Source organism: Chrysochloris asiatica, unplaced genomic scaffold (assembly GCF_000296735.1).
Source record: "Chrysochloris asiatica unplaced genomic scaffold, ChrAsi1.0 scaffold00054, whole genome shotgun sequence".
NCBI classification, from domain to species: domain Eukaryota; kingdom Metazoa; phylum Chordata; class Mammalia; order Afrosoricida; family Chrysochloridae; genus Chrysochloris; species Chrysochloris asiatica.
Genome location: NW_006408572.1, coordinates 9115705 through 9133399, shown reverse-complemented (window position 1 = coordinate 9133399; position 17695 = coordinate 9115705). Strand labels below are relative to the sequence as shown.

The window sequence follows — 17695 nt, the reverse complement described above, 5'->3', positions numbered from 1 at the left end:
CAGAGGAGCGGCTGGTGAGTTTGAACCACTGACCTTGTGGTTCAAACCAATTTTGCTGTCCAGTGCTTATCCTACAGTGCCACCCCAGGACTCTTTTTTTTTTTTTTTTTTTCTTTAATAGTTGGCACATAATAGATTCGTTTATAAATGGCAGCTATAGAAAAATCATGATAATGACTCGTGGTGATCTCTAAGGTCCAGTCAAGCTTTAGACTTCTGTAGTTCTGAGAAGCTCGGACAGAGCTTATCAGAACCGTGGCACGCTGCACACAGCCATTGCTCGGTAGATACTAGCCCAGCAACTTATGGCTGTAAAAGTTGGCAGGCCTGACCAGGTGGTGAATGGGGGCAGAAATCAAACCTTTGCTTTGCTCACCTGTGCAGGCGGGTCTGGTACCTCTAGGAGAAAAGGACCCTTCTAGTTTTCACAAAGACCCTAAATGGGTTAGTGGGGGCTTTCCTGGGTGCTGAAAATATGTGCATCCTGAGCATAAGGTGTAGTCATCAGAAACAGACTTTGGAGCCAAAAGGATTTAGAGTGATGAAAAACAACATGTAAATATCTGCTTTCCCTTGAGCCCCTAAGATTAGGCCTCCAGGATTTAGAGTGATGAAGATAGGCATCCTAGGACCTATGGGATTGAGCAAGCTATCTAGCATCTCAGCCTCAGTCTGTCATTTTAAAATGGGGTTGCAAACTGCTGCCTGAAAGGACAGTGAGGAGGAGCTCACAAATGACACACTATAAGCAAGCATTAGCTTTAGGGATTCCAGTGGGCTGTGGTAACTCCTAGGAATGAAGTGGAAGCCTTGCTTTCTCTCCTCACTTTAAAACAAAACTGACCACCAGCTGGTAAACAAAGCCTCCCCACCCCATGCCCCAGGATTCCTGACCTATCTGCAATTCAGCAACTAATGGACTAGCACATGACTACCTAGTCTAAGCCTAGCAGCAAGAGTTATTAAAAATGTGTAAATCTCATCCCTTTTACCACCTTCCTGCTCCTCATCTGGAGTTAGGAGCTTGAACCCTCAGAGGTTCCTTGGAAGAAAGACATGGTGATCTGCTTCCAAAAGGTCACAGCCATGAAAACCCTGTGGAGTCATTCTGCTCTGCACACGTTGGATCACCATGAGTCAGAATCAGTAGCTGGTTTGGTTTGGGTCTTTCTTCTCCTGCAGAAGTGTCAGGGAAGTCCTTTAGGGGGTGGGGGAAGTATGAAGTTGTGTGTGGAGTGTGTGTATACTTTTAGTCAAGATAGTGTAAGTGATTAATGGGAATATATTTATTGGAAGTGGGAATTATATGAGGAACTCCTGATGTATAACCCCTGTGAAGAGAGAAGAGTCTTCTGATAGAAAGTAAGTGGGAGCCAAGAGATCTGCTCTCAACTCAGCAGCCAGGATCTGCAAAGAGAGCCCACCAGTTATAACCAGCTCTTTGTGATTTGGGATAAGGCACTGCATGTGTCTGGAACTCAGAACTGCAATTGAGAAATGGGAACAGAGGCCCTAGGACTGCCCACAAGGGAGACAGTAGTGAGGTGCTCCCAGGGCTGTGATTGCCACAGTGCCTGTGGGCTGCCTGCCATTCCTTCTGGATGAGCCTCCCAGCAAGAGGTGAGGTAGCTATTCTGTCCCACCTCTTTTAAATCAAAGTCTCCAGGCTACTAGAGTGGGACCCAAGCCATCTCCCTCCTTATCTGGTGGCCTTTCTAGTGCCCTCTGATAACCAGATGCGTGTGAATGTCAGTGGTGGCCGCTTGGCATCCAGGCCAGAACCCCCTCTCTATATTATGGGGTTGGAGACATGTGGGTAGGTCCTTTCTTCATTTGAATCTAGCAATTTAGTCTGAAAAACCCATGCAACTAAATTTTGATATATATCATTTATATATCAAAATTTAGTTGCATGGGCTTTTTGTGATGACCATTGTGATGAAAGACAACATTCTACAATATTTGATTTCCTTTGAGCCAGCAGGATGTAGAGTGATGACCAGGCATCCTAGGGATTAAGCTGGGTCTCCCAGTTGGTGAATTGGAAATATGCAAATTATCTAGTTGCTACACTTCTCTGGGCCAGTAGAATCTAGTTTTGCTGTAAACTGTGTGACCTCTTAGGTTAGATTCCAGGCAGCTAAGCAAATAGCCTGACCTAGGCTCCTCCCACTCAGGGAGGGGTTAGGGTCTGCAGAGCAGCCCAGGCATCCTCTCTGGCCCCCTCTTCTGTGCCAACCCCCACTTCCTGAGTCCCTTTCTTCCCTTCCTGGGGACACTTTCCTAGTCGTCTTCTCTAGGTCCCCCTGAGATGGTTTCTGTTTCTCCACAGAAGGAAGAGGCCCAACAGAAGGCACTCACTGATCCACACTCATATCTGTTCCATGGTGGCTGTGCTGTCTGGTAAGGAAATGTCAAAAGAAGACTGCAGCCAGGAAACATGGGACCTAAGGCCTCTTAGTCTGGGCTAAAAAGCAAGGCAGCCTTTTTGTCTAGGCTGAAAAGTCCTGTGAAATGGTTTTGAGGGTCGGGGGTACTTTTTCCACCTTCCAATGAGAGGCTTCCATTGCTTACCTCTCTAGTCTGACTCTGATGGTCACGACCCTTTGACCTTCACTGTAACCTACACCTCTTCTAACCCAGACGTTGGGCTTGGGTGGCTAAGGGTGACTTTTGTGACCTGAAGTTATTCAGCCTTCCCCTAGTCTCTGACCTACCTCATCTGACTCCCTCCCAGCTCACCTCCCCGATCTGAGAGGCCCCTGCCTTCTACCCAGCCCCTGAGACCCTTCTCAGGTACCCTCCCTGCCATTAGGACTCCTCCCTCTAATCTTTCCTCAGCCCTTTCTACCCTAGCCTCTTCTCCTCTATCTAGGCTGGCGCCATGCCCCCCCCAGCAGAGGTGACAGACCCGTCCCATGCTCCTGCTGTCCTGCGCCAACTCAATGAGCAGCGACTCCGTGGTCTCTTCTGTGACGTCACCCTCATAGCTGGAGATACCAAGTTCCCTGCTCACCGCAGTGTCCTGGCTGCTTCCAGTCCTTTCTTCAGAGAAGCCCTGCTTGCTTCAGCCCCACTGCCCCTCCCACCAGTTACTGGGGACTTGGCTCCCAACCCTGCCTCCACCACAGCTGCCGCTGCCGCCACTGCCTCCTCCTCCTCCTCTTCCTCCTCCTCCTCCTCCTCTCCCCCTCCAGGCTCACCCCTTACATCATCCCCACCCAGGGTCCTGGAGCTGCCAGGAGTCCCAGCAGCTGCCTTCTCAGATGTTCTCAACTTCATCTATAGTGCACGGCTTGCACTACCTGGCGGGGGAGGAGACGGGGCAGCTGTGGCAGAGATCGGAGCTCTAGGAAGACGCCTAGGCATCTCCCGCCTACAGGGCCTGGGAGAAGGGGGTGATGCCTGGGTCCCTCCAGCCTCAACCCCCATGGCCACCTTGCAACCCGAAGAGGACAGCTTGGGGCCTGGGACTAGGCCTGCTGGGGAGTGGGAGGGTGACAGTGCTGAAGCCCCGGCTCCTGACTCACAGCCTGCCCTGTCACGGCAGCTCCTGCCCTGCCCCCGGTGTGGGAAAAGTTTCATTCATCCCAAGCGACTACAGACCCATGAGGCTCAGTGCCGACGTGGAGCCGGCACTCGGGGTTCTGCAGGGCTGGGAACTGGGAGTTCTGGTCCCGGTGGTCCTGCAGGAGTGGATGCCTCAGCCTTGCCCCCACCAGTGGGCTTCCGAGGTGGCCCTGAGCACGTGGTGAAGGTGGTGGGCGGCCACGTGCTGTATGTGTGTGCAGCCTGCGAACGCTCCTATGTGACCCTGTCCAGCCTGAAGCGGCATAGCAATGTGCACTCCTGGCGGAGGAAGTACCCCTGCCGCTACTGTGAGAAGGTGTTTGCCCTGGCTGAGTACCGCACCAAGCATGAGGTGTGGCATACTGGGGAGCGCAGGTGAGTGGCCTGAGGCTAAGGGGGTTGGCTAGGGAGAGGAGAGGGGACCAGCAGCCAGAATTTGGGGACCACCAAGACAAGGGAGGGAATGAACTTAGCGTGGGGCTAAGAAAGTTATCCTGAGACTGGCCTGCTTTCCCACTGGCCCCCAGCTGTCTTCCTCCGGCTACCACTTCCTTTGTTGCATTTAAGCCACCCTCTCTAGGGCTTCTGAGGCTGTGAATTTTTGCAAGGGCAGAAAGCTTCATCTTTCTCCCTTGGAGCAACTTGTAGGCTCAAAACGGGTTCACAATCCAGTGCTTATCCTACAGAGCCACTACCTTTAGCTGATGTTTGTTTGCACCTCTACCTCCTGGCTCGGTGCTATTAGAGAAGGCAGAGAAGGAAAGAAAAAGTTGCCTTTACAAGAAAGGACTGTGGGAACTCATGCATGTCCACCAATACTTACTAATACTCAAGACAGTACCTTATATTCCTATCTTGTATGTATAATGTTTTGAAGACAGAATTCCTGGGTGGTGCAAATGGTTAATTTAATCATCTGGCTGCTAACCAATAGATTGGTGATTCCATCCAGAGGCACCTCCGAAGAAAGACCTAACAAACTGCTTCTAAAAACTCAGTCCTTAGAAACCCTGGGAGCACAGTTCCACCCTCACACACATGGGTCGCCGTGAGTCTGACTTGACTCAACAGCAACTAGTTTGTTTTTTTGTTTGGCTCATAAGCTATTTTCCCATTCCGTCATTTGTGCTTCAAATGAGCTTTGTGAATTAGGTTGTTGTTGTTATGTGTCGTGGAGTCGGTTCCGACTCATAGCGACCCTGTATAGGGTTTCCGAGGCTGTAAATCTTTACAGGAGCAGAAAGCCTCATGTTTCTCCCGCGGAACAGCTGGTAGTTTTGAATTGCTGACCCTGAGGTTAGCAGCCCGATTCGTAACCACTATGCTACCAGAGCTCCTTTGTGAATTAGGTAGAGTATGTGATTATTCTCAACTGCCAGGTGGAATGGTTGAGGCTGGTGGGGAACTGAGCTAAGGACTGATGGTCCTTCTAAGACCGACAGGGTAAGACAAGCAGCATAGAAGGAGAGAGAACAAATAGCTAGGGGAGTTAGAGGTTTGAATAGACAGTATTAGAGGATGTGGGAACATGAAACCCCGATTTCAGGGCCCCTGACTCAAGTGTCTCTGTTCTGTTCTGGCTGTTCTCTGTTGTTCTGGCCAGGTACCAGTGCATCTTCTGCTGGGAGACCTTTGTCACGTATTACAACCTGAAGACCCACCAGCGAGCCTTCCATGGCATTAGCCCAGGCCTTCTAGCCAGTGAGAAGACACCCAATGGAGGCTACAAGCCCAAGCTCAATACCCTCAAGCTGTACCGCCTGCTCCCCATGCGGGCAGCCAAGCGACCCTACAAGACCTACAGCCAGGGAGCCCCCGAGCCTCCCCTTTCTCCAGGCCTCGACACAGCAGCCCCTGCAGCAATCCCAGCCAGCCCACCACCTGGGCCCCCACCTGCCCCAGAGCCTGGGCCCCCACCCTCTGTCATCACATTTGCCCACCCAGCCCCGTCTGTCATTGTCCACGGGGGCAGTAGCAGTGGTGGAGCAGCAAGTGGGCCAGCCAGCACAGGGGGTGCCCAGGCTGCCTCAGTCATCACTTACACGGCTCCCCCAAGGCCCCCGAAGAAACGTGAGTACCCGCCTCCTCCCCCTGAGCCTGCAGCCACACCAACCAGCCCAGCCACAGAGGTCAGCCCAGCCATGGCAGCAGGACCAGTCCCAGCCACAGAGGAGACCAAAGGCCAGAATCCACGCCCTGGGAGGACTCTGACGTATACAGCCAAGCCAGCTGGCGGGATTAGTAGTGGTGGAGGGGCCCCTGGAGGGCCTGGCCGGGGCCCCTCACAGCTCCAGGCTCCCCCTCCGCTGTGTCAGATCACTGTGCGCATTGGGGAGGAGGCCATTGTCAAAAGGCGCATCTCAGAAACTGACCTGCATCCTGGGGAGCTGAGTGGAGAAGATGGGGAGGAGAGTGAAGAGGAGGAGGAAGAGGAGGAGGAAGAAGAGGAGGAAGAGGAGGAGGAGGAAGAGTCGAAGGCTGGTGGGGAGGACCAGCTCTGGAGACCCTACTACTCATACAAGCCTAAGCGCAAGACTGGAGCAGCTGGTGGCGGCAGTAGCAGTGGGGGCAATGGGATGTCCAGAGGCCGGCGGCCATTGCGCTGGAGACAGAAGCTGGAACGGAGGAGCTGGGAGGAGACCCCAGCACCTGAGGGCCCAGCAGGACGTGCCCGCAGTGAGCGGAGGCACAGATGTGGAGAATGTGCCCAGACATTTGCCACCTTGAGGAAGCTGCGAAAGCACCAGGAGGCCCACAGCAGTGGCTCCCACGGCTCCCGGGCAGGACGGAAGCCTTCCAACCGATTCACCTGCCCACAGTGTGCCAAGGTGTGCAAAACGGCGGCTGCCCTGAGCCGCCATGGGCAGAGGCATGCTGCTGAGCGGCCCGGGGGCACTCCCACACCTGTCATTGCCTACTCCAAAGGCAGTGCCTGCACCAGACCTGGGGATGTCAAGGAGGAGGCTCCTCAAGAGATGCAAGTCTCCTCATCCAGCGGAGAGGCAGGTGGAGGGAGCGCTGCTGCCGAGGAAGCTTCGGAGACTGCCTCCCTTCAAGACCCTGTCATCTCAGGGGGTGAGGAGCCCCCAGTGGTGGCAGGAGGGGGCAGCTATACCTACCCACCTGTGCAAGAATTTCCACTGGCTCTGATTGGGAGTGGTCGGGAACCTGGGAGTGGGAGAGGAAAATCTGGGAGTGAGGGGCCAGTGGGGTCTGGGGAGGGGGACCGGATGGAGGGGATGGGGGCTGCCAAAGTCACCTTCTACCCGGAACCCTACCCACTTGTCTATGGCCCCCAACTTCTGGCGGCCTACCCTTACAACTTCAGCAACCTGGCCGCTCTCCCAGTCGCGCTAAACATGGTCCTACCTGATGAGAAGGGGGGGGGGACCCTTCCCTTCCTACCAGGGGTCTTTGGCTATGCAGTGAATCCTCAAGCAGCACCCCCTACTCCTCCACCCCCTGCTCCTCCAGCTCTTCCTTCCCAAGTCCCTGCTAAGGGAGAAGGAGAAAGAGCAGGGATTGAGAAAACCCAGAAGGGAGATGTGGGGTGAGCTCTGGGCCAGTTTCCCCCTTTCACCAGATGCTACCCTCCCTGAACCCCACCACCACTACCAGCACCCTGGCCTCCCTGCCCCTTGGGAGCCCCTCTACATTCTTGTGCAGGGACTTGGGGGGCCCCTGGAGCACAGGGGTCTGGCTGCTTTGTGTGAGATTGTAGTTTTCCCATCTCCTGGGAAGGGATCTTTGATGGTTCCCCTCTCAATTCTCCTCCAGGGAATGCCTCCATGAGGGACAGGGGCAGTTCCCAGCCCTTCCCTAGCCCTAGGGGCAACTGAGCAATATACCTATATGAATCTCTACTCACAGCCCCCACCAGCTCTGAATGTCTAACCCTGTACCCCCTGATTCGTAAACCAAGGGGGAAATCATCTCTCTTACCCAGTGATCCCACCTGGTTCTGAAGCTTTCTCTTCCCCTATGGCCCTTCTCCGGATGCTTCCTAGCACATTCCAGTCTTCTGTTTCTTTTTCCCACTCCCCACCCTCCCCAGGTGAGAGGGTGTGGAGGCCCAGGATCTGGACCAGACCATTGTGATACCCAAACCCCGTCCACCTGGGGGCATGGCTTTGGATTCCATTCTTCCCCAGGATGGGTCTCTATGTCCCTGTTTTTTCATGTTAAGATGCTATGCCTTCCTTGGCTTCCATGCCTTTGGATCTTCCATACTCCTGGACTTTGGAGATAGCCTCTCCCAATCTAGGTCAAGGAGGTATTATGGTTGTGGGGAGGGCTATCCCTCTGTTCCATGGCTGAGCACTTCCTAGCCCAGGGCAGCACCAATCTTGACCCTGTCTTGGTCCCCAAATCCAGTGAACCCCAGATTCTTCCAAGGCAAAAGAGGTGATCAATCACACCTCTTCTTGCCTCTAGATATGGCCTCTTCTGGGCCAAACCAGATTTGGGGGCCAGGAGGGAGAAGCTCCATATGGAATGGGGAAGGAAATCTACTTGCTCCCTGTTTTTTCCTGATGGTTTCTCCCAGAATAGACCAAATAGCCAGAAAAATGATGGGGGTTGGATGGGTGGGTGAGCCCAAGATTTGCACATGACCTCCCATCTTTACCTTTATCCCCATCCTTTCCCATGTCACTCCCCTCATCAGTCACTCCAATAGTTTGTGGGGAGCCACCCTATTCCCCTGGTGGGCTTTGGGGTACCCCCACCAACTTTCCCTCCAAAATAGCACCTTACACCCCATCCTTTTCTCAGTTTCCCACACCCAAAGATCCCAGCCTAGGGAGGGACACAGGGACCCTCAGTAGTCCCTAATCCCTAATTTGCACTAGTTAACTCTGGTCAGGGGTCCCTATATTTCCTTCCAGTGGGGGACATGGATAAATGTTTATTTTGAACTCTGAAAACTGGGCCCCTCCTGTCAGTGATTGAATGAACATTTCCACTCCACTCCAAAAACAACAACAAAACAGCTCATAAGGGAAGAGCCAGTTTGGTTTTAGGGGAGCAAATTTGGCAAATGGGAATTAGAGGAGTGCAGTTTAAAAAGGGAAAACAGTGCTGTCATCAAAATGCAGCCTTTTTTCCCAGCTGGCACTTAACAACAACAACAACAACTGTTTTCTGGGGCCAAGATGGCTGCCCTTGAGAGCATCTGCTGAGAGGGCAAGATCATGGCTTCTGTAGGGAAGTGAGTTTCAGGGAGGGACAGGAGCATCCTCCAGCCTCCTCTTGAGCCCTCCCAGCATACAGGAAGGGGGAAGCAGCTTTTGACAAGCTCCCTGAATGTTAACCATAGAGGAGTTTTACTCCTTCATTCCCTTCGCTGTCTCTTTGCACTTTTCTTGGTCTTGGCCACAGCCTGAGTGAAGAGTTTCCTACTGAATGTACCAAGTTCCAATTTTTAAAGGGGGAAAAAAAAGTTTAAACAAAGGACAATGCAAAAAAAGAAAAAAAAAAAAGATCACTAAAAAAAGTCCCACAAATCTTGTTTCTGGCACTTTAGAAAAACTGCGAAAAATAAAAAAAATACATAATAAAGAATACATATATATATCTACACACAAATTATCTATCTATATATATATATATATATACAGCGGAACCACAAGAGACTGAGGAAGGCCTGGAGGCAAGGGGGCAGATGTGATGACAGTCCCCCTATATCTTTAGCCTACACAAAGGCAAAAAGGCACGGGAGACAGAAGGGGTTGAATATGGATTGGGGAATTTGAATTTCAGAATGGGTCAAAATTCCAAAACCATGGATATTTTGGGAGAACTGAGATTGTAGACATTTAAAAAAAACAAAGCTATGCTTTAGGAAAATTGTTACCAGAATTTGGTGGTTCTGGGTAACAAATGAGATTGTGTCAAAGTGGAGATTAAATATATGTATTTGAGCTGGGGACCTGGGGTGGTGTGAATTTCAGATGTTGGAAACTTGGGATTTTGCAATTTTGTCTTTTGAAAACTATCAAGTCTTGTGAGTTTGTACTCTCTTTCCCCATGTTTTCTGGGAAGAAGGTGGATGGCGGAGGGGGAAGGCCACTGGTTCTGTGCTACAGCACGCAAGATTTAGAATCCTACAGACTCTATACGTAGTGAGGACCCAGATATAGAGAAACTGACCGGTATTTATCTCCGCATTTGTGTGTGTGTCCAACTCTCTAGGCCAATAAACCAACAAGACAAATGAACTGTGCTCCGCAGCAGGGTGCCAGGTGCGATTATTTGTGTGGTTGGTGGGCCTGGTGAACAGGGACAATCTAGCCCAGGAAATTGTAGTCCTATTCTTTCCCTTAAGACGGCTTCCAGCAGTTGAATAGATGTGAGGACCTCTTGACCTTAAGTACATCACTAATACTGCCTCAGCCACTAGGCTCAAACTTACATTGGTCTGACCTCTATGCAGAAACACTAAGTCCCATTCACACAGCCTGTTCTGCACAAGTGCTGGGCCAAGACCTCTATCTTGGAAGGACTATGCCTTAAACCAGGTCCAACCCTTCCAACCCAATTCAAAGGAAACTGGAGACATTTTTTTTCACTTCTAGCCCTTCAATTTCTTGTTCCCATTACCTCCCTGATACCTTTTTCAGTATAATGGAGGATGGGCAGGTGAAAAGCTGGTCAGGTGGGTTGTGGGTTTTGAGGAATTCTAGCATAAATACCTTTACCAGAGCCAGTAGTTATCAGCTCTAGCAGGTTGCTGCCAATAGAGAATCCAGTCTTGGTGTTACTAAGGTTTTTTTTAATTTTTTTCGAGCAAATTCAGTAGTCCAAATTTCTCTATGAAATATCTCAATTTCAAAACATAGTCAACTAACTCAAATTTGAAATGTTTCCCATGGGCTAAGTCAAACACAAAAGTTTATGACATGAAATATACTATATAGTGCTTCTCAGATGACAGACAATCCTAAAGGGAAGTTAATATTATTAGCTTTGTTTTACAGATAAGGAAACTGAGGCACAGGACAGTTTCAGAGGTTTGTCCAATGTTTGAGCACCTAGAGCTGGAACTTGAATGAAAGTCTTTAAAATGCTTTTTTTCCCCTTGTTACAAACACATGCTTTCAAAAATAACCTTATTTTTTTTATATCCTAATGATAATACTCATCACAAAAGAATAAATTACAAAAAAGAAAAAAATTACTAGTCCCAACATGCAAAGATGTTGTTAAGTGCCGTGGAGTCGGTTTCGACTTATAGCGACCCTGTACAGGGTTTCTGAGACTGTAAGTCTTTACGGTAGCAGAAAGCCTCATCTTTCTCCCGCGGAACAGCTGGTGGTTTCGAACTGCTGACCTTAAGGTTTGCAGCCCGATACGTAACCACTACGCTACCTGAGCTCCTTAACATGCAAAGATATGCACTACTAAATTGGTGTCTTTTTTTCCTTCCAGAAAAAATTTCAATTCATTCAACAAATGTTTTTTAAGTACCTACTATAGATTAGGACCTATGCCAGGTGCTAGGGATATTATTATGGTGAACAAGACAATTCCTGCCATTATAGGGGCTTACAGTCAACTTGTTCTTTTATCCATCTCATTGGGGGCCTAGGTGTTGCTATCCAAAGGAGCTTCTTCTAGGACTCAAAAAATAAAGCCAAATCGCCCATCTGTGTCAGGCCCACTTCTGCTTCCTCCCCAGGAAGGAAAATGGTGAGAGGACTGTATCCCTAGTAAAGGAGTTAAGAGGCAGACAAGGGGTTGGGCCTGAGAGTACTGCAGAACTCTGGAGTTCAATTGGCTGGAGACCTGGGTCTTGGGTATGTATCCTCAAGGAAAGGGGTCAGGAGGAGGCAAGTGGTACGTGGCATCCAAGAAGATGACCAGGGTCCCGACGCTTGTGAAGATGATGAAGGTCCACAAGAAGAGGCGGTCCACTACCATGGCCACAAACTGCCAGTCCTCCTTCAGCTGAGGGAAGGCAGAAGGGGGCTGTTCTGTTATTGACAGCAGGGCTGTGACCCCCAGGGGAGGCCCACTCCACATCCCTGTCACCAAGCCAGATTCCTTCAGCCACCCCACCCCACCCCCACTCCCCAACTAAGTAAAGGGCAGGTAGGGAAACTGAAGAACAAAACCACAAGCAAGCGAAGACAAGGTGTAAAGACCTAATCCGGAAGCTGAGGGCGGTACCAATTGAGGAAGACCTCAAATCGGAAATTAAACCGAGGTCTAAGACAGAGCGTGAGTTTGAGGGTGGAGCCAAAATCACCACCCTCTTTCGGCTTACAGCATCGTGGTCCTCTTGCTCCTGCAACTGTCGAGCCATGTAGTTGATTGAAGAAACGACCTCCCGTAATTCGGGAGGCAGGCCCGCAGTCCGGTTTGGGCAGTCAATAAATCGCCGCAGGTCGGGAACAGTCAGTTCAGGCTGGAATCTAAAAGAGCGAGTTTGGTCATGCCCCAGGCTCAAAAACCACTGCTCTAAGACCCGCCCCAGCGTCTTCCTCCAGCACCCAGCCTGTTCTAAAAAACCTGAGAGGGTCTTTCAAACTCTCCCTGCCAACAGCGACCTTCAAAATATCTCGCCTGCCTTCCACAACTCCACCCACACCTTTATACTTTACTTTCTGGTGGTGGTGGTGGTATGCCTTGGAGTTGGTTCCGACTCATAGCGACCCTGTATAGGGTTTCTGATGCTGTAAATCATTATGGGAGCAGAAAGCCTCATCGTTCTCCCGTGGGACGGCTGGTAGTTTTGAACTGCTGACCTTGAGGTTAGCAGCCTGATTCGTAACCACGACACTTTTCTACAGATGCACAAAGCGGATAGCCAAAGTGATACTACAACTCCCATGATGCTCAAGCACAGCATCTCCCTGGAGCATAAGCCACCTGTTTCCGCACAGTCTTCTGGGAATTGTAGTTTATGGCCGCTCTTTGGAGTCCTGGTGCTGCTCTGTGGGTTAAAGCGGTGGACTGCAAAGTCGGTTTGAACTACAAGATTGGCGGTTCAGGCTCACCAGGTGCTCCTCGGAAATCCTATACAGGGTCACTATGGGTTGGAACTACTCGAAGGCACTTAACTTATCTATACGTGATGGATAGCAGGTCCTACCTGTTGAGTTTGGGGAAAAGAAAATCACTTGGCGGCTTTCGAATGAAATATTCATCGGTTCCCCGACCCCAGCCACTTCCTGGGGAATCCCTGAGGGCTACCAGAGAGGGCTCCAACATCTGGTCTCTCTCAGGTCTGGGTCTTTTCAGACCTAAATATCGTGGAAGCTTGTGGATGAAGATCTGCAGAGGAGTAGAAATGGAGTATTAGAGGAGACCCTCATACTTAGACAGAAGAGAAGTAGCCAACCACCCGATTGCCACATGTCTATTTTTGCACATGCATAAATCCTGTCCCACGGACTGCCACAGACAGGGCAACTGCACAACCTTAAGAGTTCTTAGTAGGTTGGAAAGCATAGTAAGTAAAAAGAGAGGTTCTCAAAGGCTGCCTTCTTGACAGTATCCAACCCTGAGAATGTCTCTGTTGGACTCGGAATGGATAATACTGAAGAAGAAAGTATAGTAACTATTACATTATGATGATGGAAGGATACAATTAATTGTGTCAAGTGATCCTGGACAAAAGGTCAAATACTAGGATTGGGAGTTAACACAGATTGGGGATGGAGATCTCTCTTACCTGTCGAACCCAAAGAGGCATTTGGTGGGTGTTGGGTGAGCGGTGGTGCAGGTTGAGGACTACAACGCTAAGGATGACCGAGAAGGTGACGAGAACCATAGTGAACATAAGGTACTTGATAATGATGGGGACTGATAGGGAGGTCTCAGGCACTTTGTCTGCCAGTAGCAGCAGGAATACAGTAAGAGTCAGCAGGGCAAAGATCGAGAGCCCCATCTTCTCCCCTTGGGGGTCAGAAAGGAAGAAGGATTAGGCTTTGCCAGAGGACAATCTCTATGGCATAATCACTAACTTTGTTTCCAGTCCATGCAAGAATACTGATTCCTACAAGTCCAAAGTCTGGACTTTTCCCTTGGACTTCTGAAATCATACTCACTTGCCTACTTAACATCTCAGTTTGGATATTCAATTGTTGTTAAGTGCTGTTGAGTCAGTTCTTAATTCAAAGGGACCCTGTATAGGGCTTCCATGGAGCAGCTGGTGGGTTTGAACTGCTGACCTTGTGGTTCTCAGTTCAGTGCTGATCCTACAGCACCACACCAGGAGTCTATTCAATAGCTACTTAACATGTCTCCTATCCTCAAAATTGCTCCTCTCATAGTCTTTCTCATCTAATAATGAGAACTGCATCTTTCTGGTAGCCGAGACCAAAATCAAGTCGGTTCCAACTCATAGTGACCCTGTATAGGGTTTCCAAGGAGTTGCTGGTGAGCTTGATCCATCAACCTTGTGGTTCAAACTGACCTTGCAGTTCAGCGCATTAACCCACAGTGCCACACCAGGACTCCTTTCTTTCTTTCTCTCATCCCATTTGCAATCTTCAACAAACTATTTGTATTGCTACGAAATCAATGATAGAAAACGTTATTAAACACAAAGATCAAAACATGAAGTTATTGCTTATTGACATTTCCTCCATCTAGATCTACACACTTAGAAAGGTAGTGTTTCTATCTCTCTAACCCTTCCCTGAAGAATTTTGCACTCTTAGATTTATACCATGTCAAAATAGCAGTTTTGTCATCCTCGGACTTAAATTGGATTACTTTTCAATGTTCTTTGAGTTGTAGGAACAAAAGAAGTCTGAAGGGGCAATATCAGGGCTGGAGGGTGAATGAGGTAAGGTTTCCCAAAGAAATTCTCAGAGTCCAGCCCTTGCTACCCTTGAACACTGAGCAGGTGTACTGTCATGATAGAAAAAAAAATTCCTTGTGCAACTTTCCTGACCATTTTCTTAAAATTTTCTCATAATAAGCCCCTATGGTCATCCTGTGTCCTTTGAGAAAAGTTATCAAGATTACTGCCTTTGAAATTATAAAAAAAAGTCACCAAACCTTCTGTTCGGACCACTCTGCCTTGAATTTAATGGTCCAGCAGATCCCCTCAGAAGCTACTGTTTGGACGTGTTTTTTTTTTTTTGAAGGCACCCTCATGAGACAGAGACAAGTGTGTTACTGAGAGGACTTGTCTGCAGTCATTCACTGATCACAGAGACATTTTTAAGAATGTTTTGTTTGAAATGAACCCTTGCATATATGAACTGGAACCCTAATAGTCATAACTATTTTTTTTTAACTTACCTTCATATATACTGAAACTAATGACTTATCATCCCTGCCACTACTACCCTGGTCCAAACCTCAGGTCTGAGTTATTATAAAGTCATTTTAACGATTTTCTGGATTATTATAAAGTCCTTTTAACTATTTTCCTTAGCTCATCCTTTGCTCCCTTGCAGACTGTTCCTGACTGAACAGCCGGAACGATCTTGTTAAAATGTATGTCAGATCATATCAGCTCTTTTCTCAAAACCTTCTAGTGGCTCCTTCCTCTCCTTCCACATAGAAGCCAAAATCCTGACTATGATCTACAACACTTTCTAATTATCTGTCTGACTTCATCTACTGTTCCCCCTTGCTTACTTCATTCAGTCTATTGGCTTCTTCCCTGTTTCTGGAACTGCCAGGCACACTCCCACATTAGGGCCTTTACACTCACTGTTTCCTCTGTCTGAAACATTCTTTTCCCAGGTTATCTGCCTAGCTCATTATTTTGCCTATTTCCAGGCTTTGTTCAAATGTTCCCTTTTCAGTGAGGCATTCACTGCCCATCCTATCTTTAAAATGCAATTTAAAAAATTCTTCTCAATACTCTTTTTTACTTTATTTTCTTCCAAAGCACTTGTCTTCTCATAACTACTGTGAAATGTGTGAGAGCTGAAACTTGATGGGACTACCTGTTTTTCTACGTCTTGCAAATTTTCTACCTTTGACATGGTTCAGTCTTAGCACTTTTCTATTGCTATATATTGTTGTTAAGTGCCATCCTTGAGTCAGCTCTGACTCATAGAGACCTGTATAAGGTTTCTAAGGAGCAGCTGGTGGGTTTGAACTGCTGCCCTTGTGGTTCACAATCCAGTACTTATCCTATAGCGCCACACCAAGAATCTGTATTCGTTTTCCTTCTCTGATAGGTTCCCACCTGACATAGGTTTCACCCTTTGCAGGTTTTTGGTTTTGTTTTATTTTTATTTTTATTGTGAATTATGTGATAGTTTACATGGGAGACCATTATCTTTACATTCATCCTATCATATTTCGTTTCACTGCAATGATCACAATCCACTGCATGCCTTATCAAACAACCAAAGGGTACACCCCACCTGCCCTTCGCAGGTTTTATGTAAGATACATAAAACAACAACAATGTATCTAATAGGCTTATTTATTTTTTCTACTGATTCTCTCCCCTACTGGAATGTAAATTCCAAGAGGGCAGAGATTTTATGTACTTTTCTTCACTGATGTACTCCTAGTGCCTAGCATATAATAGACACTCAACATGAATAAATGGACCAAACCCCTGTAGCTTTTTCATAGCAATTTGAAGGGTCTAAAAATGAAACAAAGTATTCAAGGATATGCCAGGTAGCTGATTATTCATGTGGCATACTGAAAACTTCAAGGAAAATGTTGAAATAAGTCACTTTCATGATCTGCTCCACTTCAGTTCAATAATTTTGAGTTCCAAGGTTTCCCCTGCTTCAGAGTAAGTAGGAGGTTACATTTGGAAGTGAGTGAAGAGTATAGCACTTTCTTTAAAGAGATTCCAGAAAGGAGGAAAACATGTTTTGAATACTACAGCTAAAGATATTGGGTCCCTAAGTCAGACTGGTATGACCTGAGTAGGATCGTCAGCACTGCCTTTCTCTAACTGTACAGAGCTAGGCAAGTAATTATAAGCTATCTCAGCCTCTTTATTCTCCACTGTGAATGACAATGAAGTATTTACCTCTCAGGGTTGTTATAAAGATTAGAATTAAGTTAATATGTGTTACACACTAATTGTATAACTGACTCCTGGTGTGGCATTGTAGGATCAGCACTGGACTTGGAACCACCAGATCAGCAGTTCAAACCCACCAGCTGCTCCTCAGAAAGCCTATATAGGGTTGCTATGAGTCGGAGTCGACTAGACGGTACTTAACAACATTAACAACTAACCCAAAGGACTCATGGTGTTGCACTGTAGGATCAGCATTGGACTTCAAACTATAAGGTCGGCAGTTCAAACCCATCAGCTGCTCTTTGGAAACCCTAAAAAGGGTGGCTATGAGTTGGAACTGACTTGAAGGCACGTAACAACATTTATATAACCCTTAAGGAGCTCTGGTAGCGTAGTGGTTACGAATCGGGCTGCGAACCTTAAGGTCAGCGGTTAGAAACTACCAGCTGCTCCGCGGGAGAAAGATGAGGCTTTCTACTCCCGTAAAGATTTACACCCTCGGAAACCCTGTACTGGGTCGCTATGGGTCGGACCCGACTCGATGGCACTTAACAACAACAACAAACAACATAGGAGTAATTTATGGCGCTAAACAGCTAAATTAAGGAGCTATGGTAGTGTAGTGGTTCTGAATTGGGCTGCGAACCAGAAGGTCAGCAGTTCAAAACTACTAGGTGTTCTGCGGGAGAAAGATGAGGCGTTCTGCTCCCATAAAGGTTTACTGCCTCGGAAACCCTATGCAGGGTCGCTATGAGTTGGAACCGACTCCATGGCACACAGCCACCACCCCATCACCAAAAAAGGAGTCCTGGTGTGCTACTGTGGGTTAATGCGCCAGACTGCAAAGGCGTTTGAACTGCAAGGTCAGCGGTTCAAGCTCACCAGCTGCTCCTTGGAAACCCTATACAGGGTCACTATGGGTCAGAATCGACTGGACGGCACTAAACAACAACAACAAACATAGCCAAAAAACAAACCAATTGCCATCAGATCTTCATTTCTGACTCATAGTGAGTCTATCTAGAGTTTCTGAGATTGTAAATCTTTATAGGAGTTGTTGTTGTTGTTGTTATGTGCCGAGTCAGTTCTGACTCATAGCGACCCTGTACAGGGTTTCCGAGGCTGTAAATCTTTACAGGAGCAGAACGCCTTATCTTTCTCCCA

The 17695-nt window shown here is 48.2% G+C and overlaps 2 protein-coding genes across 2 annotated transcripts in view; one reads left to right on the top strand and one right to left on the bottom strand.

Moving 5' to 3' along the window:
* Positions 1-2881: 2881 nt before the first annotated feature.
* On the top strand, positions 2882-7124 carry ZBTB4 (zinc finger and BTB domain containing 4). The gene is made up of 2 exons (XM_006863371.1): positions 2882-3945; positions 5174-7124. Exons 1-2 carry the CDS (start codon positions 2885-2887, stop codon positions 7122-7124), a joined length of 3012 nt encoding a protein of 1003 aa, XP_006863433.1. The 5' UTR covers positions 2882-2884.
* Positions 7125-11376: 4252 nt separating this feature from the next.
* The window catches only part of CHRNB1 (cholinergic receptor, nicotinic, beta 1 (muscle)), a 10490-nt gene continuing 4171 nt past the window's right edge, over positions 11377-17695 (bottom strand). Inside the window, exons 8-11 of the mRNA XM_006863370.1 lie at positions 13247-13470; positions 12665-12846; positions 11837-11984; positions 11377-11517 (exon numbers count right to left, since the gene is read on the bottom strand). Of these exons, the coding sequence (XP_006863432.1) occupies positions 11377-11517; positions 11837-11984; positions 12665-12846; positions 13247-13470 (695 nt within the window). The remainder of the gene's footprint in view (positions 11518-11836; positions 11985-12664; positions 12847-13246; positions 13471-17695) is intronic.